Raw genomic sequence first — 27,033 nt, 5'->3', positions numbered from 1 at the left:
CGTCCTCTATTCCTGCAGCCCGGGGTGCTCCCTCCCTCGCCGCAGACAGGCTCGCTGTCCCCCCAGTGCTCTTTGGTGCCTTTGCCCATGCTGTCCTGGGTGCCTGGACGCCCCCTTCTCCTTGGTCTGTCTTGGTTACCTCCTTATTCTTAACACTTGGGGAGGCCTCCTTTGGAAGTATTGACTTGAGGCCACCAGGCTCCACAGCCTACCCCAGCCCCTAGTGCCTTGAACACTTTGCTAGGAAGCTGCACATCACTTGGGTTATAATTGATGTTTAGTTACCATTTCTAAGCAGCAGTCATGATCTTAAGAGTCTGGACCATGTCTCATGCGCCTTCATATTCAAAGCACTGTGCTTACCTACCACGTGCTGGTCAGTCAATAACTGTATATTGAACGATGGATTGCAAATAATGCTGGAGTGAACATCTTGGTTCATATAGCTTTTTGGTTAATTTGGATGATTCCCAGGAATATGGGAAACGGTGTAAACAGTTTTATGTTGTTCAAGGCATACGGCCCAATTGCTTTCCTAAAGGGTTGTTGAATTGCTTCCAGCAATAAAGGAGAATACCTATTTCATCAGCTATTCGCCAACACTGGATTTTATAAATCTAAACAAATTTTTCTTAATTTTATATGAAAAATACTGCTGTATTGTAGTTTTTCTTTGCATTGCCTTGCTTACTAGCAGTCTACTCCACCCTGTCTTAAGGGGCCTTTTACCCTGATCATGACAGGAAGGAGCCCTGACTTGGAGTCAGGGAGTCTGGTCCCAGGCACGTGTCAGCAGGCACTGGAGACTTAGTCTTTCTGAGGCAAAGCCCCCTCTTCTAACAAGGGGTACAACGCCTCCTGTCCTGTCCCTCACCCTGGTGGTCTGAGCTGTTGCAGGGAGTGTATTGTGACTGGAGAAGGGTCCTCCTCGGAGCTCTGGGAATGTCGCAGAGATTGGGCACAGGGCTGCAGGTCCAGCAGTCACCTGTCTGGGGCCTCCCACGGTGTTGAATTCCTGTAGAACCCTTGTGTGTTCTTGGCTGGAGCTGCCCGGACAGCCTGTGGTCCTCCAGAGCTCCAATCCAGCTTCCGCCTCAGGGGGATCTCCGTGCGGCTTGGCAGGTGAGGCTGGAGGCTGATGCTAGCCCTCACCTACCGGCATGGCCCTGGGAAGAGCCGGCCTCTCCCCTGCCCTCCCCCTCTTCTTGAGACCTGCCTCCCTCCTCCTGGCTTTCCTGGAAGAGGCTTGTGTCTGTGCGTCTGTCTGGCTTCCCTTCATCTGACCACCTTGCTTCAGCAGCACCCCAGCCCCCCCTTGTTTCTTTTCTGTCGCGGGGCTGGGCCTTGTGCGGGAGAGGCCAGGCCCGGCACACAGTAGCCCAGTGTCTGAGGCCCCAGGCCTCCAGGCCTGCTCCTTACAATGCCTTTGTTGTGTGTTTTTTCCTCCCCTGGGCGGGCGGGGCGTGCGTGTGGGTCTGGGTGATTTTTGTTTGAAAGCCGCCCCCTCCCTCCCCCGTGCTGAGCTCATTGCCTGCGCTGATGGGGCTGCTGGAAGGAGTCGCCTGCGCGGGGGCCAGCGTGGGGGGGGCTGCCAATACCAATACAGCGTGCCCGGCCGCCACAATGTGCAATTGTGATCTCTGTGTAAACGCGGTCGGTCTGGGGCCCCCGTGCTTATAAAAATAAAGCGTTGGGAAGCACAGGGGGTGGGAACAAAAGGGGCTTTTTCGCTGGCTCTCTAATATGGTTTTATTTATCGGAACGCGCCCTCTTTCCCTTACTGGAACCGGGGAGAGGTTCTCTGCCGAGCTTGGAGCTGATGGTATCACAGCCAGACGGTTTCATTAAACGCACAGACGCCGTTGGGCCCTGCCAGGGGCAGAAAGGGAACGGCTCGGGCAGCCCTGCCAGGCTGGTGCATGGGAAGGGAGCCCCGTGCCAGGGAGGCCTCCACCAGGTGGAGGTGGTGAGAGGTGGACACGTCTCTCCTGCCCCTTCTTCTGCCAAGGTCCTCCCAATGCCCTCTTCTACTGCCAGAGTCAGGTTCAAAGCTGATTTCCTTCAGGAAGCCCTCCAGCATTGACCCCACTGTGCCTTTGTGCCTGAAGGTTGCGAACTGGTCTTAGCCTGGTGGCTGCCTCCCATTAGCCAAACCCAGCATTGTTCGGCCAGTGAGTGCCCGTAGCTTCTGCCTCCTAACTCAGATCCCCCCATCACCCTTAAAACTAGCCCCTTGGGCAACAGCCACAATCCTGTACCCTGTCCCTTGGTGGGAGTCCTCCTGTTGCTCACTCCAACTTTTCCACTCCTCGATGGTCACTGTCTGCCGCCTCCTGTAGTGGCTGTGGCATGCCGCCTGGTCTCTTTATGGACAGGGATCCTGGCTTGCCCCTCCCCATGGTGGGGAAAAGCTGTCTCCCCAGCTCAGCCCCAGAACCAGCTGGACATCTAGGCACTAGATGTCTGGTGTTGAGGCCATCTGAGGTCACACCGGGGCCATCCTGTGGGGTGCAAGGTGCTGCGGGATGGAGAAGGTGCTGAGTGTAGAGGGTTTGTGACAGGGCATTTGGGTTCAGCCCTGCCAGCCATTGGGCACCCAGCCTCCTGCACCCTCAGACTTCTCTGTCCACGTGGCCTCAGCATCTGGCACTTTGAGTCTTACAGAATGGCAGCACATGGACCTTGCCCCCTAATGAGAGAAGCTGGGAGAGCCCCTCCTCCAAGCCTTTCGCTCCTGTCCCAGATTATATGCACTCAGCCCCATGGGCCCTTCTCCTGCCTTGGTTCCCAAGTGTAGCCCTGAAAGGCAGCATCGGCACCACCCGGGAACTTGTTAGGAATGTCAGTTCTCAGGCCCCACCCCAGACCTGATGAAGGAGTCTCTGAGGGTGGGGCCAGCCTTCCAGGTGATATCTCTGCATCCTCACATTGGAGAACCACTGCCCTAGAAACTTCTCTAGTGACACCTTGGGACCAGGCAGATGGATGACTCCTGGTGGGTCCCAGGCCAGCATGACTGGGGCTGGCAGGTTAGAAAGGAGTTTGGGGGTGTCAGGAGCTGCTGGGATCTTGAGGTTCTCCTCACTGCCCCCCAGCTCCCAACAGCCCTCGAATCCCTTTGTTTCTCTTTAACTCCCCCACCCGTCTATGCTACCACCCCCTCTGCCTGCACCCTGGCAGCAGTTTCATAACTGGTCTCCCTGCACCCACTTGTGCCCCTTCCAGTCTGTTCTCCCGTGACAGCCAGCAGAAGCTTGCTGAAATGCAGACCTAGGCATGCCAGTCTACCAGCACCTCCCTCTCCACTCTACTCTGCCTCTATTGAGAAAGCTAGATTCCTCTCTTACACACCACTGTACCTCATTGCTATTCTTCAGAGCATGATCAAAATGGCAATTTTATGTTTTTTTTTGTATAGATTTTTGTATTGCTCCAAATGTGTTCTCAGTCTTTATCACCTAGCCCTGAGCTTTGCCTGCAGAAGGCACTCAGTAAATGCTTTCAGGATGAATGTCAATAATTCCAAACCATCTTGAAGATGTGTGTGTGTGCATGCGAAGTTGCTTCAGTCACGTCCCACTCTTTGTGACTCTATGAACTGTAGCCTGCCGGGCTCCTCTGTTCATGGGATTCTCCAGGCAGGAATACTGAAGTGGGTTGCCATGCCCTCCTTCTGGGCATCTTCCTAACCCAGGGGTTGAACCTGCATCTTGTATGTCTCCTGCATTAGCAGACAATTCTTTACCACTAGCGCCACCTGGGAAGCCCTGGATGAATGAATGAATGAATGAATAAATGAATGCACCATCCAGGCTCTTACCTCCTTCAACTATACTTTTGCCCCCAGCAACCAGTCTAGAAAGGAGCCCACAGGGGGAGCTCTCTGGATCTCTGGGCCTGCTCTCCTGGACCTTGGCCCCATCTCCCTGCAATTGTCACCAGCTTGACTCACAGAAGCCGGGGGTGGGGGGAGAGCCCCCCTGGGACATGTCTCCAGCCTGGACATTGCTGCTCCAGAGCGGCAGCCACAGCCCTGCTTCAGCTTTGTGGCCACATGACTCCTGAGCAGGCGACTCTCACGGTCTCTGCTGTGTCCTGTCTCCCTTCCCTATGCCCGGCCCACACAGATCCCTATGCAGTCGTCTCCTTCCTGCACCAAAGCCAGAAGACGGTGGTGGCTAAGAACACCCTAAACCCCACCTGGGACCAGACGCTCATCTTCTACGAGATCGAGATCTTTGGCGAGCCAAGCAGCATCGCCGAGCAGCCTCCCAGCATCGTGGTGGAGCTGTATGACCATGACACCTATGTGAGTCTGCCCGCCTCCCTCCCCCAGCCCTCATTGGCCACCCTCTCCAGAGCCCAGTGCCCGGGGGGAGATGCTGCTGTGAGGGATGGGTGCCCCGCCAGATGGGCGCTTCCCGAGGCTGGGGCTGGTGGCCTCTCCCCGACCCCACAGGCTGCAGAGTGGTGAAAATTTCAGAGTAATTACAGTGAATTGCTGGCAAGTGTGCTGGGCCCATGAGAGAGAAAGGGGACAGATCTGGCCAGGGTGCTTCACTGTGGGTTGGGAGCCTGGGTTTTTCTCTGTCTCTAGCTTGCTTATAAGATCCCAGGTGGGTTCCCCCTCCTCATCGGAGAGCTGCGTGGACTCCGCACATTGTACTGGGCTGAGTGGCCCCTCACATGGGGCTCCCAGTCCAGGTGAGAGCCGGGGCTCAGGGGCCACAGGGCAGGGGCTCCTCCAGGGAGCCAGCTTGTGACACAGGCTGGGTCCTCTCTGGGCACAGAGCAGCGGGTGGCGCTCTCCCACAGAACCTGCTGCGCTGGTGGGAAGGCTCTGCAGGCGTGCTGCCCAAATGAGGGCCACTTGCAGCGTGTGCTGCTGAGCAGTTGAAATGTGCCTAGTCCAACCGAGAAGACGGATTTTCCTTGTTTTTCAGTGTAATCCACTAACGTAAATTTAACCACTGGATGCTGCTGGCTCCTGTACTGGACAGGAAAAGTTCAGGAGGGAGAGAGTGGTGGGCTGGAATGTGACAGGCTCTGGGGAATGTGAGATTGAGGTGTTGGGATGAGGCAGTGGGCATTAGCACAGTACGAGGGAGGGCCAGGGCCGGGAAGGAAGAGCAAGGAGTAGAGGTCAGGGGATTGGAGGCGTAGCGGGGTCAGGGAAACCTTTTATAAAGGAGGGTTGGGATGCTATTGGGAGAGAGAGAGACGAGGTTGGCCAAGGCGTAGGTGGCCAAGAGGCTTTACCTGGGTAGCAGTGGATGAAAGGGAAGGGGCCTGAGTTTTAAAGATGTGTCCAGAAAGAGTTGCCATGCCTGGGTAGGATGGTGTGATGACCAGAGGGTGGCTGAAGGTGATGCCAATGAGGGCACCCCTACCAGGTGACAGCGGGCAATGCAGGCCTGGACCTGAGGCCGGCCTGCTGGCTCTGCCCTTGGAAGAAAAAGCTGGCTCCATGGGGGTTGAGCTGCTGGAGGAAGGGCCTTTTGGGGAAGAGCTCAGGGCCTGGAACCCTGGGGGCAGGAATGAGCGGGAGGCGGCAGGACTGCAGGGTTCAGGGCCAGGGGACGTCACAGAAGTAGGTGCAAGTGCTGGCATGGGGCGGGCGGGAGGCGACCGGGCTTGGTCTCTCTCTTCCCATAGAACCTCACCTCCACTTTCACCAGTGTCACGCAGATGTCACTCTCTGCCCTTCAGGCCAGTGCCTGCGAGGGACCCCAGTGGTAGAGCACCATGGCCTCTTCTGGGTGGGTGGGCCCCGGGGTCCTGCTTTTTGATAACATAGTCAGATGAAGTTGTACCTGTTGGCAAATATCCATTGCTCTGAGCTCCTGCGGTCCTGGCTGCCCGGGCTCTGCAAGGATGCCCCTCCCCCAGCCTCTCCATGACCCAGTGGCTAAAGGGCAACACTGGGCCCAGGGGAGCCTCTGGGACCCTCCCCACCGCTGTGGCTGGTGCCCACTCTGAGGGTCTGTGCTGGACTCTCACTCACTGAGGGGGACATCTAGCTGGTGACCACTCCAGATGGCTCTGGACAATGTCCCCAGCAGTGAGGTGACCACAGGTAGGGATGCCTCCCAGCCCTGGCCAGGATTTTTCCGGATGAGTGCCTTGGGCAAGCCACCAGGGCTTGTGATGGCTGCAGCACCATCTGGCTGAGACCCAGGTTCTGTCTGTGGCCCCTGTCCTGGGGAAGCTAACCATAAGGCTGGAGTTCACAGGTCAGCAAGGTCCCAGGGGTCCACATCAAAGGGCTGAGCTTGGGCAGGGCTGTGGGTGATGGCTGAGAAGAGCAGAGTGCAGCAGGGTAGGGGAGTAGCCAGCATAAAGGCTGGGGTGAGGCCAGCTGAGGGCAACAGCCAGGGTAGAAAATGTGTGGGAAGGGATGAGACAGGGGCACGAGCAGGCTCCAGTGAGCGGCCCTCCATGCCAGGAGGGGTTCAGACCTCATCCTCTAGGCATTGCAGGTCATGGAAGGCACAGAGCAAAGGAATGAAAAGATGCAAACATCATTTTAACAAGATGCATTTAATTTGATGAGCATGATCACAGACTCCCCATGTGGAAGCTGGAGGAGGAGGGGGAATCTGAAGGTGAAATGAATAGGAGACACAAAAGTCCCGGGAAATGTCAAGTGCTTGTATTGCTGAGGACATTCGAGAAATGCTAGGTGGCTATCACTTTTGACTCTAATGAGCTTAGAGCTTGGTTAAATTGAAGCAAGGTGAATGCTATTTGGACAAACAGAGGGACTCCGAGATGGGAGTCAGCTCTAGCAACAGTGGCAGGAGGCCACTCACATGTTTTCCTCACATCCTTCTAAGGGAGGCAGAACTTACCATTTTGCACCAGGGGCTGCCCCGGCTCTGAGGCCCTTTCCAGTTCAGGTGGCCAGGTGTAGGTCTGGTGACAACTCTGAGGCCACCAGCCCCGGGGCTGGGGGACGCTGACTCTCCTTCTCCACGCTTGGTCTAGGGTGTAGATGAGTTCATGGGACGTTGCATCTGTCAGCCGAGTCTGGAACGGACGCCTCGGCTGGCCTGGTTCCCGCTGACGAGGGGCAGCCAGCCCGCCGGTGAGCTGCTGGCCTCTTTTGAGCTCATCCAGAGAGAGAAGGTGAGGCTGGTCCACGTCCGGATTCAGGAGGCCCAGGTCTGGAGCGCCTGGCCGGGGAGGGTGGGAGGCCCAGTGAAGGGATGGTGTGATGGAGGGGAGGGGCCTCGGATACATTCTTCCCTCACCAAGGGCCTGCGTTTAGTGGAGAGCGCTGAAGGGCCACCTCTGGATCTCCTGCCGGAACCAGTTTTGTCCATCTTTTCTGAGCCCCAAATCAAGAGGCGATCTACACTGGGGCAGAAAGTTGAAATCTGAACTGTGTTCAAATGTCTGAGTCCTCTGGTCATTGCATGTGTTTTTCCTGACACGGTTTCTGGGAGAAAGACCTCTGTCATCTGGTTAGGGGGCCTAATTGTCCCGGGGAAGGGGACTTCAGGGACAGGGCAGGACAGGATGTCTGTTCTAGTGCTGGCTCACCACGGCCTCGCTGTGTGACCCTGGCCAGCCACTTCCCTGCTATAAAATAGGGGGTTTGGGTTAGAGCCATGTCTTCAAATTTGCTCTTAGTGTGATGTGAACCTCTAAAATGTAAGCTGGTCAGAAGTGAGGCTGCTGTGGTGGAAGTGTCTGGAGGGGACATGGCATACTGCTAACCTGGCTTCCCCTGCACCTGCCTACCAGGCACTTCCCAGGAATCCCGAGGCTTCCTAGGAATAGTCTGCAGATCCTGGGACTGTCCAATCACAGACATATCCACAAGTGTCAACTTGTGGTTGGGAATGTGTTTGCCTGGCCAGGGCAGGAAGGACGCTGGTGGGGCCTTGGGTGACAGGCACCTAACCAGAGCTCTTTTTTTCACCCTAGCCTGCCATCCACCATATTCCTGGTTTTGAGGTAAGGCTCACTCTTAGCTTTGCTTCTTCAAGCTCGCCCCCTCCCCGTGTTTGCAGCCACCTCCCAGGCTAGGAAGGGCAGTAGGCACATGTCACCACCATCCTGCCTTCAAGCCGAGGAAGGTGTGGGTGAGGTCTTAGGGGCAGGGTGGGTGGGGGCTGGGGTCCGTGCTTAGCTCAGGCTTCCCTGCCTTTTTTCCCTGAGAAGTCCAAGGATCACAGATGACTCAGATGGAAGGGACCACGTCAGTCATCTAGCCCAGTGGCTCTCCTCTGGGCTGCGTGTTGGAATCCCTTGGATAGATTTAATAATCACCAGTGCTCAGTCCCAGCACAGACCAAATGCAGTATGATCTTTTGGGGGTGTGGCTCAGGCACTGGTATCTTTCAAAGCTATGCTGGAGATGGGACTGTGCAGCCAGAGCTGAGAACTGTTGACTCAGGCCAGTGGTTCTCAGCATAGCATCACTGAGGTAGGTATTGTTAGAAATGCCAAACTTGGGTCCCACTTTGGACCTACTGAAGCCAACTCTGAGAGGCAGCACAGTACCCTGGGTATTTTCGAGCCCTCCAGGGGATTCCCTTTAAGAATCACTCACCCTTCAGAAACTCTGATCAATGGACCGTAGTTCCCAGCTCAGTGTTCCCACCGAGATCCAGTTTTCTTTCCTCTGCTAGTGATGGGGACTGTGTTCCCATCACCCTCCTCCCCTTCCTTCTCCTGAGGGTCATGAAAAATGTACACCTTTTTCTGGTACCCGGGCTGACTTAATTTGGGAATCATATACTTGGCCAAGGGTTGCCCAGCTGCAGCTGTGAGCCCAGGCAGCTGGGCTCTGTCTAGATGCCTCCCTGCTTATGAGGCAGGGAAGTGAAAATGTTTAGTCACTCAGTCGTGTCTGACTCTTTGTGACTCCATGGACTATAGTCCACCAGGCTCCTCTGTCCATGGGATTCTCCAGCCAAGAATACTGGAGTGGGTAGCCATTCCCTTTCCCAGGGGATCTTCTCGACCCAGGGATCAAACCTGGGTCTCCTGCATTCCACGAAGATTCTTTACTGTCTGAGCCCCCAGGGAAGCCCTAAGAGGCAGGGAGCCCAGACAAATTTGCAGATAGTTCTTCCGTATAAGACCTCCTCCCATCCCTTTTCATCTCACTCCCTCCCTGCTCCCTGTCCAGTCCAAGCGCCTTCTCAGGTCTGCCAGCCCTGCGCATCAAGCTTCTCCTTGGTTCTCCAAGTCCATAGCTCCAGCAGCAGCTCCAGGGCCGGGCCCTGACTGCATCCTGGGACTGACGCACAGGGTCTGGGATCCTCCCCCCACCTGTCAGTCCGTCAGTCTCCTTTCTTCTGTCACTTTTAGAGATGCCTGGGCTCTAGGTTCATGCTTGGCCTCTCCCAGCAGTTTCTCTGCATCAGTGTCTGTTGTACCTTCTTTCTTCATTGCAGGGACCAGGCAGAGAGTGTGTCTGGGCAGCACATCCCCCTCACCCTAGATGGGAAGCGTTTTCTGTTGGCTCCTTTAGGGGGATATCTGGCATGTTGATCTCTGCCCCAGCCTAGTGCTCCTTGTCACTAATGGTGAACTTCTTTCCTCTTGCTCTCCTCCCTCCACCATCTCCTGGATGTGGACTGCCCCATGGTGGGGTCCAGGTACAGGACACAACAGGGATCCTGGAAGAGGTGAGCTGGACCCTTACAGCTGGCGCCTGTGGCTGGGTGGGTGGGCAGAGACAGAGGGAAGAGGAAGGCCATGCCCGGGAGCCTTCCTGGTTCCTGGTGCTCCAGTGTGTGTCTGTCACATGGACTCCTGTGTGGATTTCATTTCCCGCTCTTTGCATGGATCCAGGGTTGCCTGGGCTGTGTCCTCATGTGATTCTGGCCTTAAGTGGATTGCTGCTATGTTGGAAGTCACATTTACCCAGACCCCAGGGACAGCAGTACGGAGCCTCATCTGGCTGAGTACCAGATGGAATGTTTTCAAGAATAAACATGTTCATAAGGGGACAGAATAGTCAAAGAAGCCTTGCTGGTGGAGGTGGCATTAGGCAGACATTGTTGCAGTGCTTAGGAAAAAGGTGGGGAACGTGCCTTTGACCCAACAGAGCAAGTGCCAGTTTGGGGCCTGGCCGGTTTAGGGTACAGGGTGGGTTGGGGATTCCTAGGTTCTGGGAGAAGCCTGGGGTTTGCATCCAGAAGGAGCAAGGCTGTGTCCTTTGCTATGGCGGATGAGGAGCACCTTTCCTTACGGCCTCCTGCGAACGTGTGAGTGGGCGCTCCTGACTGAGCTGGGGCAGAGGCCCGGGCAGAGAGACAGGAAGGAGAGCCCTGGTCAGATGGGGGCTGGGAAAAGGGCAGCCACTTCCTGCTGACAGGGAATCCCCAGGCTGGGAGCGGACACCGTTTGACATTTTCAGTGCAATTTGGACTTGAAGCACAGGGTCAGGATGTGGGATCCGCAGGCCCGGCGCCCCTTACCTCACTTCCTTCAGCTCCCAGACCGAGGTGGGGTCCGCCAAGTGAGCTGGCTGTAATTGCGCCTGACAGGCAGCCTCCTACTTCTGGCTACAGTTGCGAAAGACTGCCGATTTGGAAAGGGGACCAGAGTCCTGTCCAGGGAAGCAGCACGGAGCCCTCTCTCTTGATTGAGAGCATTCTGTGGCCAAAACCCACAGCCTGCTCTGAAGAAGACCCAGCCCAGGGATGAGTTATTAAAAAAAGTTAAAATCCTTAATAACTGGATTTGTAATATATAACAGTGGAGGCTCAGATTCCAAGAGCAGGATCTGGCTGTGGTCTTGTCAGGAAGCAAATCAAAATCTGCAGCTTCGGGGCCAGAGCCCGACAAGGGCCAAGTGTCTTGCCCCAGGGCCCGCCGGCCACAGGCCGAGGCGGGTATGGGTTAGCAGCACCAGAGGAGGGCAAGTCCTGGGGGTTTGCTGGGCACAGGCCTGGGCTAGCACCTCCCAAGGGTCCTAGGCCCAGGAGGGTGGATGGAGTATCAGCTGGCTTAGGGAACCATTCCAGAAGGTGATCCTTGACCTCTTCATCCCCAGAGGCGGCCCGCAGCTACCCTGTCCCTCTGCATTTGAAGGCTAAGGTTCAGGCCGAGGTCCTGAGTCCTTTCTGGTTTTAAGAATCCCTGGGGACGGGGTGGAGGCAGGTTAGTCTTCCTGCTGCCTCTGGTCCTGCAGGAAGCCTGACGCCTTAGCAGGATTTTTCTGTCTTCCTTGCTGCAGCCAGCTCCTGCTTGGTATCCCTCGTTCAGTCCCCTCCAGGCTCTCAGCTTGATCCCTGTGAAGAGTGCTCCAGCCGTGACCTGCAAAAGCCATGCCGGGAGCTTAGATTCTGGGCCACTGGCTGTGGGAGCCCTCGAAAGTCTGGGAGCAGAGACGGGTGTGTTAGGAAGCTGGCTGGCTGCAGAGAGGTGTGGGTTGGGGAGCGAGGGGCAGGAGAGCCCAGCTAGGAGGCTTTTGAGACAGATGTGATGGGGGCCTAGGCCAGAGAGAGGAATGGAGAGGAACAGTGACTCTGGAGGGTGGTTTAAGGACAGCCTTTCCAGTGGGGACGGCCTCTGGGACAGCACGCGTGGGTGGGAGGCGGGAATGAGGTGAGAGGCCACTCCCCGGGCTGAGGATTCCTACAGCTGGAGGCTGGTGGGGATGGCTTCCTGGAAAAGATGACTCTGTGCTCCCTTTGGGGGTCCAGTGCCTTGGGCTGGGGCATGTCACCGCAAGGGGCCAGGGTGGTGGGCAACGAGATTTCCCTGATGCCAGGCATTTTGCCCACCTGGAGGTCCCCTCTCCGAGTGCTCTTGGTGGGGACCAAGTGCTCTCAGTGTTGCGTTGCATCTTTGAGGTTTTGCTGTGGGGAGACCCAGGTCCTCGTGGAGGGAGGGGAGGGCTGCTTCCCATGAAGCCCCCAGCCTTCCTGTCTGTCCCTCGCTGTTGGCTCCTCTTCTGGAGCTTCGCTCTTCCCCTTGTCCAGCTCTGCCTCTGCGTTTCCCTCTTTCTCTGTTTGCTCCTTGGCCCGGACCCGCTCTCTCCCTCCTTCTCCCGCCTCTTCTGAGCCCTCTGTCTCGTTTCTTTTCCTTTTTGTCTGGAGAACAAAGGCGGTCTGCGCTGCCAAGGGGAATGAGTTCAAAGAAACTGCAATTTTAGATTTCCTGAAAAATGGAGAGCACACAGGCACGCGTGAGTGTGTGCAAATGTGTACACTCATGAGAAGCATGTATATGTGCATGCACGTGCGTGCACACACACACACACACACACACACACACTGCACAAGAGGTGATGGCAGATTCCTTAATAACTGAGGGCCCCTGAGCCAGTGCAGAGGAAGACCCTTTCTTGGGACACTTTAGGTGGGATCAGGGCTTGTGGTCCTGAGTACCTCAGGGGGCGTGGTTCGGAATACTGCCCTTGGTTCTGCTACTCCTGTCTTGCCCCGTGGATGGATGTCCTGGAAGAAGGAAGAGCGGACTCATGGATTTTTTGCTGTGACTTGGGGGCCAACCAGATGTCACTGCATCCCCCTCCTAATCCAGGCAACAGGCTATGGCTTTTAGTCTGAGATATCCAGGAGATGTACCCTCCTGCACCCCCAAATTGTCCAGAAGGAAAAATTTGGTGTTTTGCAATCAGGAAAATAAGCCCAGTGGTCCCCCCCCCACCCCCGACCAGCCCCCTATCCCTCCCCCAAGGCTTTAATTTAAAACACTGTTTTTCCTGGGAAGTGTAATTAGAGCAGCATGTTGTTCCTAACGAGCTGGGTGGGGCAGGCAGACAGTGGAGCCCTCCCAGCCCGCCCGCCTGGAGCTCCCCGAGGAGCCAGGGTCTGAGTGTTCAGAGGGTCCCCTGATTGTGCCCTGCAGGGTGGAGTGGGTGTCTATGGGCTACTGGTGGCGGTGCTGCCCTCGGTGGCTGGAGGGCCCGCCTGCACTTGCCCCTCCCCTGGGATGAACATAAGGCTGTCTAGCGTGGTGGCCTCTAGGACTGGGAGAGGAAGCAACCCTCATGGCCCATGGCCTTGGTTCCCTACACTGAACTGGCCAACAGGGTGGACAGATGAAAGTGGGTAGAGGATGGATTCTGCTCTGGGGAGGACAGAGCCTCATCTGTCCTTGAGACCTTGTCCTCTTGGCCTGCACTATCTCGGTGAGCACCCTGTTCACCTGTAGAGCCCCATCCGTGCAGCAGCCCTGCGTCTGCCCTCCATTCAGGCAGGGTGCGGAGGGTCAGCATGGAAAGGGTGCACCCCACCATGGAATGACTCATCTAATTAGTCTCCTGTTGTGTGGCTGCCCCTGAGGTCTGCGGTCCTCGGAGTCCAAGGTCATACTTAGGACAGTGCATCAGGACACCACTGCGGTGTTTTCAGCCTGCATCCACCTCCTCCCTGGCTGGCTGTGCTGACAGGGGTCACAGCAGCCCATCCCACTGAGAATCGCTGCCCAGGAAGGAGGTACTGTGCCTCTCAGATGGGCTCGACTGGATGGAGAAACTTGGGCACAGGAGTGGCTGTTTGGCTGGTACTACAGGACTCTTAAGTGTGAGATGTTGGAGATCAGTCAGGACCTTGGGAAACCGGAGCCCAGGGTCACTTAGAGGAAAAAGAAGTCAGAGAGAGGATAGTAAGGAGTTTCTGGAGTGGTTTGGGAGATTTTCTGGAGGATGTAGAGTTTGAACTAGGCCCTAAAAGATGTGGTTGATTCTGGAAGATGGCAAAAGAAGCCCATGCAAACAGAGAGAGCCCTGAGCAGGCCCAGGGGAAGGAGGTTGGTGAGGATGCAAGGCTGTTGCAGACAAGTGTTGGGAAGGATGGAGAATGTGTTGGAGTAAGTTCTTTCTCCTCCCAGCCCCCCACCATTCACCCTCTGCCATCCCTCTCTCCATTCAGTTATCTGATCCTAAGCCTCTATTGGACAGGGGATTCAGCTGTGGTCCCTGCGTGCAGAATTGCCAGTTTAACAAGTCGGCTATGGTAGTTTAGTCGTTAAGTTGTGTCCGACTCTTGCTACCCCATGGATTGTAGCCCGTCAGGCTCCTCTGTCCATGGGATCTCCCAGGCAAGAATACTGGAATGGGCTGTCATTTCTTTCTCCAGGGGGTCTTCCCAACCCAGGGATCAAACCCATGTCTCCTCCATCTCCTCCATTGTGGACAGATTCTTTACCACTGAGCCACCTGGGAAGCCCATTGGTTAACGTGGGACACAGACAAATGAACACATGGAAACGACACAGGGTGATGTGTCTTTCAATGGGACAAGTTGCTCTGGAAACTGCGGGGTGCTTAACTCAAACCTGGGGCTCCAGGGAAGACTTAAATGGACCCAGAGTCTGAGTTGGAGGTAGCCAGATGAAGTGGGTGGAAGAGTCCTTCGGCCAGGAGGACCAGTGAGCTCCAACCTCACAGAGAATCTGGTGCCTCCTGCAGCCTTCTGGCATTCAGTAGGATGGGTGTTGAGTGTTTCTGGGGAGGTGGCTGGGCACTGCTTGGGGTCCTGCAGTGGAAAGTTAGTGGTGAGACGTGAGACCGGAGAGGTCAGCAGGATTAGAAGATGAGGGATCTTGGAGGCTGCATCAAGGAGTTTGGGCTTCATCCTGAGTGGGTGGGGAAACTTTGAAGGGTTTTAAACAGAGTGACATTCTTAGAAATTACCTCCTGGCTGCAGAGTACAGTTCTCATTCATTGTTGGAAGGCGATGCCAGATATCAGATGCCAGATGCCAGAAAGCAGATGCCAGATAGAACTTACGTTGTTGTTGTTTAGTCACTAAGTTGGTCTGACTCATTTGCGACCCCATGGACTATAGCCTGCCCAGCTCCTCTGTCCATGGGATCTCCCAGGCAAGAATACTGGAATGGCTTGCCATTTCCTTCTCCAGAGGATCTTCCCAACCCAGGGATTGAACCTGCATCTCCTGCATCACAGGTGGATTCTATACTGCTGAGCTGTCAGGGAAGCCCAAGATGTCACTTAGGAGGAGGCAAAAGAGAGTAGTGAACCAAACTCAGGAAAGAAGACAGGTGTGTGGATATGGGAGAGCTGTAGGAGACAGGTCTCTAAGGCTTGGGGGCCAACAGAGGGGAAGGAGAGCCAAGGTGGCATGCGGCTTCGTGGCTTGGCTGTCCGGGTGGATGGTGGGACTGGCTTCTGAGATGACATTTGAAGAGAGTGGGTTTGAGGGGGAGCTTAGAGAATCCAGTTTGGGACAAGTTCAGTGTGAGAAGCTGGAAGGACACATGGATGAAATAGCAGTAAGGCTGGAATGTGAGTCTGGGGCTTAGGAGAGACGTGTGGGAGAAGAAAGCCTAGGAGAGGGCTGGGCTGAGGAGCGGGTAGAGAGGGCAGAGAGGCCAGCGGTGAGGAACCAAAGGGACCGTTTTAGGAGGGAGGCTGAGGTCAGCGGGCCAGATGCTGCTGGGGGAGGGGGAGAGCTAGGAGCCTGAGAGCTGCGTCTGAGCTACCGGCAGGTTGTTGTTCATTTTGGAGAGAGAAATTTCCAGGGAGCGGGTGCAGAGGACAGAGCGAGTGCGTGGGGCCGAGGGTGGCCTGGAAGTGAGGCAGGGGTGGGGGATGGACGCAGCCCTTTTCGGGAAGCGAGGGAAGAGTAGGCACAGACAGAAGGTGTGGACAGACCCGAGAGGCCATCTCGGGACCATCTGTAAACGGGGAAGGGGAACAGGCAGCGGATAGCGTGGAGAGCTGGGGAGGGCTGGATGAGACCAGCTCAGGGAGCAGAGCGTGGGGAGGCACAGACGCACCGTGACGATGAGAGGCGCCTGCGTGCACTGCAGTGTGCTCAGTGGGGAGGGGACAGAGGACCGCGTGACACCCGGCAGGAGGAGGGAGCCCCACAGAGGTGGGAATTCTGGGGAGTGGCAGCAAAGGGCTCCTGAGGGAGGCATGGTGGATGGAGGTGGCCTTAGGATGAGAATGGGGGGCCTTGTGCCTGGTAAGCTGCCCCGTGGACACGCCCCTAACCGCTCTTTCTGCTTCTCTCCTCCTGCCGGCCGGGCCTGGCCTCCGCAGCTGTGTGCACCTGCCTTCTTCCTCCAGGGCCTCCTGCCAACGGTATTGGAGCCCAGTCTTCTCCAGGTTCTTGTTCCCTGTCCTCCTCCGTGACCAGGTTCCTGCAGTGGGGAGCCTGGGCCGCCGCACGGAGACACAAGTGTCCTCATGGGGAGCTCGGGGGAGCCCAGCAGGACGGTGGGCCATGGAAGTGAGGGACAAGCAACCAAAGGGACACGGCCCAGAGTTTGGGGGCCTGGAGAGAAGTGTTCTAGGGGGAAATATATTCCTGAGTTTTCCCGGTGATTTCAGGAGAACATTGCAACCGTGTGAGGAAGGTTTGGTCTTCCTGCCTCCCCACCCAGGAGCCTGGGGTTGCTCCCTTCCTGACCTCTTCTACTTGTCCATTTTATCATGGACTTTTGGCCTTGGGCCCACGGTTGGCTGGGCATTGGCCTCGAGCAGGCCACGAGCAGGCTTCCAGGCATAACCTTTTTAAAAGTGAAGTGACCCCTGCTACGCAGTTGTCACAGCAGGCAGCCTTGGAGTGCCAAGGGTGGACACCAAGTCAGGCACATCCGCAGTGGCCAGGCCACTGCGGGCTCTGCCCCCACCCTCTGGGGCACCAGTCATGTGGACTGTGGCGTGCACAGCAGCCCCCAGGTGCGCCCAGGGCCGCCCTGCTCATCACTCTTCCTTCTGATGGCATCTGTTGCTCATTCTGAGAATGTGGGTGCTTCCTGCATCTTGTCACCTGCCTTGGGGTCTGGAGGAAAATGATGAATTTCTTCACATTGTGCTTTGGTGACACTGGGATAGCTATGAAGCTGGTGCTGTTCTGAGAGGTGCCTCTGATGGCTCAGCTCTGCTCAGTCAGTGGGGTTGGTCAGCAGCAACACTAGTGATGAAAACAGTGGCACTACCAACAGTGCACTGATCACTACAGTCCCTGCTCTTGATTAAGCCCCTCTCATGTGCCAGAAGCACTTCATATTTGTTCTCTTGTTAAATTCTCAGAGCAATTTTGTAAGGGTGTCATCCTGGGTCTTCACATGAGAGTCCTGGACCACAGAGTTTGAATAATTTGCCCAAGGTCAAATAGCTCAGAAGCCGCAAGGTTAGGACTAGGACCAAGGTCTGGTTTGATTTTAGAAATCAGCACTGCCGCAGGTCAGTGTGCTGTGGGCAGGAGTGACAGCTGGGGTTGGCTGTGAAGGGCCGAGGTGGGAGGAAGCTGATGTGTTTCAGTGCTCCAGCTGTCCCCCCATTGACGTCAGAGCATCTGCAGATGGATGCAACATCCTTTGAGAAGGAACCCAGAGCAAGTCAGCTTGGAGAACGAATCCGATGACTCCATTGTTTCTTAATGCAGTTATGTGAGGCAAGCTCTGTAGAGCGCACATCACAGCCCTTGGATTTGTGGCTGACGTTTCCTGGGTGTCAGGGCCTTCGTAGACGTGTGTTCAGGTTGTGCAGTGCGTGGGTGCACTGGGTCTCCGGGAGTGGGACTTCCAGGGCAGGCATCGGATATCGGTATTTATTATAGCATTCCAGCAGGTGGCAGTAAAGTGTCTTGTTCCAATAAACTAGTGACCTAGGATGATTTTCTGACATGGAAGTAAAGAGCTTTAAGAAAGGGACATCTTTTTCTAATTGTCACAAAGTTGCCATGTGGACTCCTATTGAGAGTTTACGTGAACCAGGAACTCTTTTAAATGTTATCAGCTTCTTCAAGCCTCACATCAAGCATTAGAGGTTGATAATTTTTAGTAACCATTTTGTAGATGAAAACCCTTGAGCCATAGAGAAGTGCAATAACTTATTTAACTCCGTAAGTGGTGGAGTTGGGATTCATTCACACCCGGAGCCCGTGTTCATAACCACTGCCAGACGTGGTAGTTGTCTAATCCACAGGGATACCTGTTTCTAGTGCTTCGCCCGCTTCCCTATGTATTAATAGTTCTTCAGGATTCTTGCCCTGGTCTTTTTTGGCTGCCCCATAGCAGGCAAAATTGCCACCCTGACCTCTTGCCCACGGTGTGGAGGCGCCTCCCCAGTAGGCCCTTTGGTGCCTGGCGTGGCAGGCTTTTCTAGCCCCTCCTCCTGTTTGTAAGCACCTCTTCTGGCTCGCAGTGCAAGCGTTCTGCTCAGGTGTGTCACACCTCAGGACAGGTGCGACAGGTGGGATTTGGGGGCTGGCCGGTGTCTGTGGGTGTGGATCTGTGGGGGCTGGAGATGGAACACAGGGTGGGTGATCAGTTGGGAGGGTCTGAGCTGGACGCGGGAGAGGCTAGCAGGTGGGCACGTGGTCCTCTCGGGACTGAGACGGGCTGAAGTGGACGTGTCGGGTTGGGCTGGACGGTGCACGTGTGTGCACGTGTGTGTGACAGGGGCTGGGACCCCCGGACGGCTCATTGGCGGGAGGAGTCGTGGCCCAGGGCTTGTCTGAAACAGACTCACCTGATCCCTGGGCCGAGGTGCTGGGGTTGTGACCTGGAGAAGGGGGTGCCTGGGAAACTGACAGCTCTTGTTCTGTCTGCCCGCTTGCCCCCTTCTGTGTCCCCGCCGCTCTATTTCTGTGTCTCTCCACACATGCACTTTCTTTCCATCCCGTCTGTCCTCCTTTCTTGTCTTTCTGCCTTGGGCTTCCTCCTGCCCTTGTCTCCCTTCTACCCCGTGCCCTGCAGTCAGAGGACACGGACCTGCCCTACCCGCCGCCCCAGAGGGAGGCCAACATCTACATGGTCCCCCAGAACATCAAGCCGGTTCTCCAGCGAACCGCCATCGAGGTGAGCCTGCCCCCATCACGGGGGTCGGGGTGAGGGCCTCCCCTTTCCTGGCCCAGCCTTGCCCGGGCCTGGGGCCTTTCCAGCTGCTCTTTTCACTCTTCACCCCCAGATCCTGGCGTGGGGTCTTCGGAACATGAAGAGCTACCAGCTGGCCAGCGTGTCCTCCCCGAGCCTGGTGGTGGAGTGCGGGGGCCAGTCTGTACAATCCTGTGTCATCAAGAACCTCCGGAAGAACCCCAACTTCGACATCTGCACCCTCTTCATGGAAGTGGTAAGCCTGACCTCCCTGCAGTCTGCTACCTACCGGAGTCCTGGTGCTTAGAATTTCCTCGCAGCCCCAGGCAGCCTGGGCTCCTGGCTCACGGTCTCTTTCCCACCTCCTTTGAGAACGGGAGGAAATGCTTGCTGTCTCCTTCCTGGAGGAGCTGCAGCCTGCGCGCAGCACAGAGGGCGCCAGCTTGGTTCTGCCTCCCCAGATCCCGAGTCCACGGGAGTCCCAAGGACCCACCCATGGCTGTTTCCTCTCTCAGGGCAGGCCTCAGTCCCCCAGTGCCATCTGCCAGGGCTCTGACCTTCAGGGATTCCTCCAAATCTTCCTGGACCTAGTCCTCCCCAACCCCAGGCCTTGCAGAGGCCACCCCCGTGGCCCTCGGCCCCAGCCCCCTCAGCAACCTGGTTTGCCTGGGCTTAGTGACCAGAGTAAGGCAAGTCTGAGGGAAGGAAAATGGTTTGCAGGATGAAAGTGCTTTAGAAATTCCAGGCCCAATGGCTGTCAACAGGAGCCTCCTTTTGGCTGAGCCAAAGACGCCACCGAAGGAGAGAATATAAATCATTTCAAGTTGTGTTCAAAGTGCTTTTAGGGTTGGGGGAGAAGAATCTGGGTCTGGAAGCCAACTCTTGAGTATCCACTTGGGGGGGTCTGTCTGCGAGAACTGTTGAGTCCCGGGCCAGCTTCTCCCTTCTCCCCTTCCCCGGCCAGTAAGGGTTCAGGGAAAGGAGACTTGTTTTGACTTTGGGCTGAGTTGGGTGTGTTTGGGGGTTAAAGCTTGAGGGGAAAGTCAGCCTCTGCATGCAGCATTCAAGAGGCAGACAGAGGTGGGTGGCTTCTGCCCCACCGGCCCTCTCCTGGGCTCAGCTGACCACCGCTTTGGATTGACGGCCCTTGGGGGTTAGGTGTAGGTTGAGAGTCATTTTCTGCTCCTTGGACTTGTCCTGGGAAGAAGGGCTCTCCTCCTTCTGAGACCGCCCAGAGATGAGGTCAGGCTGCTGTCCAGAGCTTCCCTCTTCCTCCACCCAGATGCTGCCCAGGGAGGAGCTGTACTGTCCCCCCATCGTGGTCAAGGTCATTGATAACCGCCAGTTTGGCCGCCGGCCCGTGGTGGGCCAGTGTACCATCCGCTCCCTGGAGGGCTTCCTGTGTGATCCTTACTCAGAGGAGAGTCCGTCCCCACAGGGTGGCCCAGGTAGGGGAGGGGCTCTTGACTGGTGGAGGGGGCGGGCAGGGGGTGCTGGGGCAGGTGGGCTTCCCAGCTGAGACACGTTCTGAAGCCCTCCTCTTACCTGAATGAGAATGAATTTTGCCCAGCTGATGGGAGGGAAGGGCGGGAATCTTGTCTTCCTCAGGGCATCATCTGGCCCCAGGCTGGATCCTCCAGGGAGTGGGGGTCGATGCTGTGGTAAGAGACCATGTGGAAAAGGCCACAGGAGAGGGAGATGCAGGGATCAAAGGGATGAGGAGAGAGGGAACTGGGGAGACGGGGAGTGTGAAGGATAATGCTGGGAGAGGGAAGGACGGGGGGAAGAAGAGGAAGACATGAGTGAGAAGTGTGGTGAGACCCAAGGCCGAGTCTCACGGCTCGGGAAGGGTGAGTCCCCAGGGGAGCCCCTCTCAGGCCTGGACACTGCTCTCCCTCCAGATGACGTGAGCTTACTCAGTCCTGGGGAAGATGTGCTGATTGACATCGATGACAAGGAGCCCCTCATCCCCATCCAGGTAGGAAGGGTCCCTGGGGACAGACACTGGCTCCATCGAGAGCCGCCTGGTTTACCCTCTCCCCCCGCCTTGCTCCCCTTCCTCATCACACAGCCTCCATAAGACACTCTCCCATAACCTGGTGGCTGACACTTGACAGATGGAGGGACCCAGTTAGGAGCTTTCAGCCTGGATGGGAGCAGGGCGGGGGCTTGTGGGAAACCCTGTGGGTCTACCGGGCAAGACCCAAAGCATCTGAGAAAAACGGCCCTGCACCTTGAAGGCCACGTGGAGGGCTTGCCCCTGGCGATCACCAGGAAATCAGGTGAGAGGAGCAAGAAAGAGGGAAGGACAGGGTGAGGAGTGACTGGCAGTCTCCGGGGTGCCCAGCCCCATTGCTAGGACCTTCCTTGGGCGGAGATTCATCTATGGGCTTGTGCTTGGTGGCACCCTGGAGGCAGCTTGAAGGACGGGTCTGTGTTCAAGCCAGTAGTCCCTCACACCCCATCCCCTCCACCTGCGGGAGCGAGTAGGGGCAGGAGAAGGGCCTTGCTGCCAGGGTGTCCAAAAGGCAGTCCTTTGCTCTGTGCTCCACCTGGTGAAGTGAAACTTGCTCTTTGTAACTCTTTCCGACTCTTTGTGACTCCATGGACTATATAGTCCATGGAATTCTCCAGGCCAGAATACTGGAGTGGGTAGCCTTTGCCTTCTCCAGGGATCTTCCCAATCCAGGGATCAAACCCAGGTCTCCCACATTGCAGGCGGATTCTTTACTAGCTGAGCCACAAGGGAAGCCCCTTCCACCTGGTGACCCAGGCGTCAATGCCAAACAGATGGCAGGCGAACTGTGGCATCTCTTACTGAGGGGGGATCACTCTTCCCACCTTGGGCTCTGGGTGGCTGTGGGTCCTGTATGGCTGGGCCCACCCAGCCTTATCGCAGTGGAGACGGACACGGACCTCACTGTGAGCACCAGCCTTGAACAGCTCTGTTCCATCTGCTCCAGGTTGTCACCCTCCTCTTGGCTTTGCTTGACTCTGGCTGCCCCATGGCACCTGGGGCTCCCAGAGCTTCTGGGCTGCCTAGAGCAGAGCCTTCCAGCCTACGTAGAGTACGCATGTGTCCTCAGGCCCACAGCCTATTTATTCACTAGGGAAGGGATGGCATTTTGGAAGGGTTCAAATTTTTTAAACAATCAGTCAAGTATTAGCCTTGAGAGCAAGAGGACAGCCTTGGGTGCTGGGTCAGTCTTGGGGTCCTCAAAGCTGTCCCTGAGATGTGCTTACAGGGGCTTCTGTCTGACATTTAGGGTGAATTTCTGCTTCTTTCCATGCACTCATCTCTCACTGTTTTGCTGCTTCCAAGGGGATATTGCTGGTGTTCAGTCCTGGGCCACACTGCCGCTGACACAAGAGCTTTATAGTTGCTCTCAAGTGTCACAGGAGCTAAGCATCCCCACAAGGTCCCAGCTGCCCACTTCTCCCACCTCTCTGGCTCTCCAGGGCCCCACCCCACCACCCTTTCTGCTGGGGACACCTCTGGCCAGCACCGGTCACTCAAGACTCAGCCTAGGTGAGGTCATCTCCTTCTAGGATTCTGCCCTGGCTCCTTCACTTCTTCTGCAAGTCCTGTCTCTATCTGGGTCACTGCACTTGCCTTAAGTCATGCTGATGCTGCTTTAAATGTTAGCATGTTTCCTAGGCTAGGCTCAGGGCAGTGAGTGGGGCCCATTCCTTTTTGCGTCCTCAATGCCAGCACAGGGCCTGGCTTAGAGGACGCATTCGAAGAAAGTCTGCCTGCCCAGATGGACAGATGGATGAGTGGATGGATGAGTGGATGGATGCATAAGTAGATGGGTGGGTGGGTGGATCCTGCCTACTCTCTGTAGGAGCTTAGGAGGAGCTTCTCTTGCCTGGGACACCCAAATGGAAATTGCAAATACACAGAATTCAGCTGCACTCAAGGCCTGGGTGGGTGTTTGTAGCTGAATGAGGCAGATAATTAGCCCCAAGCTCGGTGCCCAGCGCCGGCTCCCACCCCTCAGCGGGCTGTCTGAGTCTGTGTGGGGTAGCACAGAGCTGGCCCAGTAGGATTTCCGTTCTGTGTGTGCTGCCCTTAAAATGTCCACAGACTCAGATGGAGAGGCGCTGTGTCAGGTCCTGCTGGCTACAAGCACAGCCAGAGGCAGACAGTGAGTAGGCCCAGGCTGGACGTCCTCCCGGCGTTGACATGAGTGAACCGGGGCCGGGGTAGGAGCCAGAGCAGGGTCGGCACTCTTTGTGGGAGGACACGGCTCACGCTGCTGGCCAGGCGGAGGGTGGGGCTGGCTCACAGGTCCACAGGGAGAGGCGGCAGTGAGCTCCACCTGCTCTGGTGGAGGAGGTTTGGATCCTGCCCTCATCCAGCTCCCTGTCTGATGGCGGAGGAGACATAACCTTATTGTCACAGAGCCCCAGGCCTGCAGGGAGACCCGTCCCAGTCTCTAGGGAGCCCTGTCTTGATGGGGTCTGATGGCAGCTTCAGGAAAAAGCAATTCTGTGTCGCGCTTTTCTCTGAGATCACTGATCTGATTTGGCTGGTCCAGAAATCTTTCACTGACTCCATCTTGCACATCCCCCATGCAGGACTTGGGAGGACCGGGGCTGACTCAGGACACCGTGGGTTCCAGACCCAGTGGTTTTCCACATAGTTCTGGCTGGGCTCTTGTCCCCTGTCCCCTTCCCCACTGCAGGTGGGATGGAGGGCCCTGGTCTCTGGGGACTGGAGGAACACGAAGTCTAGCAGAACTGGGACTTTTCTGGCTCCTGTTTGTCTAACCTGTGTCTCCAGGCCAGCTTACCATTCCCACTGTGACACAGCCCCTCCGCTGTGCTCACCAGCTGGGGCTGTGGACCCAGCAGAAGGCTCCTCCCCAGCTCCAAATGCTCTCTTAGCACATCTGGCTTCTGTCTTGGTCCCTCCTGTCTCCTTGCTCTGTCGCCCCTTCTTGGCCAAAGAACCGTCTCCCCATCATTGCCCATTTCCTGGGATGAGCTGCACATGCTAGAAAGTCCCGATGACCTGATGCTCAGGTCACTGGGTTGCCCACCACGGCCGAGTGTTTCTCAGGTTTCTAGAAATCTTTTGGTCTGTCAAGAGTGGCCAGTTCTGGAGATGATCTGAAATGGATGTATGAGACAGAGCTGTCCACTTGGCCTTCCAGGGTTCAAAAGTGGGCACCCATCTCTGGGGGTGAGGAGGGTCGTGGCCTCCTGGACTCTTCTCTAGGGGACTGGGATAAGATGAACTCTCACATAGTAACCCCTCAGTGTATTCTCGGTCTGTGCGGCTGTCCTTTGTGTAGATTTCAGAACCGTAGGCTGGGGATGGGGTGGTGTGAGTGTATGTGCGTGGGTAAGTGTGCATGAGAGGTGGGGGGCGGGAGCAGATGTGTGTGCAAGCTCAGTGCTGCTGCTGTAAGTGTCGTGGCCTTGATGTCTGACTTTCTGAGGGCAGGCCAGGGGTGTCCTCACAGAGGGGCTCAGAGGTGTTTCATTCTGTCTAGTGCGCTCCTCAAAATAAAGGATATATTCATTTTTCTCTGATTATAAATATATGTCTGTTGTCTACAGTTGGGAAAATATAGAAAAATAATGAACAGACAGACAATGCCTCCAACCAGGAAGACAATGTGAATGAACCGCTCCCAGCATTTCCTCTGTCCTGTCCTTCTCCCCCCGCCGCATCCCCCACTCCAGGCTGCTCTCCCTGTCTCACTCTGCCTCTGAGTCTGACCCCGCTGCCTCCCCTACTCCAGGCTGCTCTTCCTGTCTCATCTGCCTCTGAGTCTGAATCAGGCTCTACTTTTACCTTCAAACAAACCTGGGGTCTTCGCCTCCTCATCTACTAGTTCTTGTGTTCTGAAGATGACAAGGGGAGGAGAAGTGGTGCAGGAACACACCTGGAGCTGGCTCCCCGCCATTCCCTAGAGGGTCTTGAGGCCCACGTCAGGGTGACACCCCTTGCCTATCCCCCACATCACCCACCTCCAGGCATGGGAGCCGCCAGTCAAGGTGACCCTTTCCTGTTGCTCTGAGAGACCACCATGGGTAGGAGTATCCTCTTGGAGTCTCCAGGGACTCGGGTGGGGGGATGTGTGTGGCCTGAGGAAGGGTAAAGAGGAAGAGAGAGCTCTTGGGAAGTCTCCCCTCTGGTGGGCAGAAACAGGAGGTTGGTACTGTGGATCCATATGAGATGATGAGAGTGATGGCAAAGCTGTGAATGCTCACTTAGCAGGGACACCAAGATCTGGGATTCTGGGCCTGCAGGGTCAGTGTGGACTAGATCATCAGGGGAGCTTCTCTGAGGGGGCTGGTGAGAGGGATTAGAACAGCAGTGGGGAGAGGAGGCCTTTTCTGGTGGGCAGCTGCTGCTGCTGCTAAGTCGCTTCAGTTGTGTCCGACTCTGTGCGACCCCATAGACAGCAGCCCACCAGGCTCTCCTGCCTCTGGGATTCTCCAGGCAAGAACACTGGAGTGGGTTGCCATTTCCTTCTCCAATGCATGAAAGTGAAAAGTGAAAGTGAAGTCTCTCAGTCGTTCCGACTCTTAGCCACGCCATGGACTGCAGCCCACCAGGCTCCTCCATCCATGGGATTTTCCAGGCAAGAGTACTGGAGTGGGTTGCCATTGCCTTCTCCCCTGGTGGGCAGAGGAGTGGGGCAAAGGCTTGGTGGCAGGCGGTGTGTGTATGTTGACAGTGTGTGTGTTGACTGCGTGTGTGTGATGGTGTACTGAGTGCGTGTGTGTGTGTGTGTATGTATGCACTCATATGTGTGTGATGGGCCTGGGAGGCTCTGGGGGAAATGCAGGCTAGTGTGCAGGAGGAGTCGGGAGGCTTGCTCTCCACGGGCATGGGGTGGGGTGCTGGGGCTGGCTGCTCCCTGGCTCCCGGCTTGGGCTAATTTTGAGCCGCCTGCTCCGGTTTTAGTCTCTGGGACGCCGTGAAGGTGGGAACGTGCTCCCAGAACCGGAGCAGCAAATTATGCCCGGATCCCAAAGGAGAACGTGTAATTTCGGAAGCTGGCGCAGACCTTTGGAGCAACTATGTTTAGCTTTATTTTTTCTCCCTCTTGCACTGGTGAACTGCCGGTTTCCCTCTCACCTTTCTAAAAACGATCTGTATTAAAAATAACAATAAGGCTTCTGTGAGGTTCAGGATGAGAACCAGAGGGGCAGAGCTGCTGCCTGGCTGGGCCAGTCTCTGGGCCGCCGAGGGCTTCACGTGGAGTTCATCTGGTCGATTCAAGGGTCACGCCACATGCAGCCAGCCCCCTGGAATCCTCCAGCGGCGTGGCTGCGTGCCCGGCCGTTCTGCCCTCCTGCCTGTGCTCCTGGGCCTAAACAGCCGAGGGCTGGTTTAGGGGAGGCCAGGGTCCCCCTCAGTGAGGCTCTCTTCACAGATCAGGGAGGGGACTGTGAGTTCCCAGACGACTTCTTCTGTGTTTCCCTGACCCCAGGCGAATGGGTCTCCCCGCACCTTCCTGCCAAGGAAGGAAGGACACTGGGGCTTGGCCTCTTGTGGAGACTCCCAGAGCCCCCTGCCCCAGGCTGCCCCCCTGCCTCCCTCCTGGCAGCTCTGGGCCCCCGCTTGTCTCCTCCCCGCTCCGGTCACTCCCCCTTCACCTGTCTCCCGGACTGTTTACCCTGGCAGCGCTGCTTTATTCACACCTCTGCCCTTCACAACTCCTGTCTCCTCTGCCCACAAGGCATCTCCTGGCCACCTCCACCTAGACTGGAATGTGTCCCCCCAGGACCCCATCACCTCTTCCAGAACTGTTTTAGTGGGCCCCCAAAATGTCACCCTGCCTGTAGCCCTGACCCCCACCAAGGCTCTCCTGGACCCCGCAGCCCAAGGATTCATCCTATAAACTGGATTCACCATACCGCGAGATTGCAGGCAAGGATCTGATGCCAAAGGAGAAGGCAGCAGGTTTTCTGTATTAAGAGGTGGCACGTCTATGAGATTGGTTTGGGGCGAAGTCATACGATGCCCTGATGTCTGTCCTTGAGGACAGAAGACTCAGAAACCCGCACTGGCTTAGGAATGGTGCCCAAGCAGGAGTTGGTGTGGCTCAGCTGTTAGGAGAAACCACCAGCGATGATGCAGAGCTTGGTGGATGTCTGAGGTTAGGATGATTGAAAGGCTGGGAGGGCAGGTGAGCGTGGAGTCAGTGGCGCCCAGGGCTCTAAGAAAGCAGGCGGGAGACAGGCATGGACTGAGCCCTCGCGTGTGCCTCACCTTGTCCTCGGTGT

At 56.3% G+C, this 27,033-nt stretch overlaps 1 protein-coding gene across 24 annotated transcripts in view; it reads left to right on the top strand.

The window, feature by feature from the left end:
* DYSF (dysferlin) overlaps positions 1-27,033 on the top strand; it is a 224,474-nt gene that overhangs the window by 135,601 nt on the left and 61,840 nt on the right. For 16 of the 24 annotated variants that reach the window (XM_027554921.1, XM_027554917.1, XM_027554923.1 and 13 more), the window contains 8 exons: positions 4,128-4,309; positions 6,988-7,128; positions 7,933-7,962; positions 9,615-9,644; positions 18,667-18,768; positions 18,878-19,039; positions 20,066-20,231; positions 20,685-20,761. In XM_027554921.1, coding sequence (XP_027410722.1) covers positions 4,128-4,309; positions 6,988-7,128; positions 7,933-7,962; positions 9,615-9,644; positions 18,667-18,768; positions 18,878-19,039; positions 20,066-20,231; positions 20,685-20,761 — 890 coding nt within the window. Of the gene's footprint in view, positions 1-4,127; positions 4,310-6,987; positions 7,129-7,932; positions 7,963-9,614; positions 9,645-16,000; positions 16,067-18,666; positions 18,769-18,877; positions 19,040-20,065; positions 20,232-20,684; positions 20,762-27,033 lie in introns of all 24 variants that reach the window. The other 8 variants (XM_027554906.1, XM_027554915.1, XM_027554911.1 and 5 more) reach the window with 2 other exon arrangements.

The sequence above is a fragment of the Bos indicus x Bos taurus genome, chromosome 11, assembly GCF_003369695.1.
Source record: "Bos indicus x Bos taurus breed Angus x Brahman F1 hybrid chromosome 11, Bos_hybrid_MaternalHap_v2.0, whole genome shotgun sequence".
Taxonomy (NCBI): domain Eukaryota; kingdom Metazoa; phylum Chordata; class Mammalia; order Artiodactyla; family Bovidae; genus Bos; species Bos indicus x Bos taurus.
The sequence above is the reverse complement of the archived record's forward strand: the minus strand, read 5'-3'. Positions and strand labels throughout refer to the sequence as shown.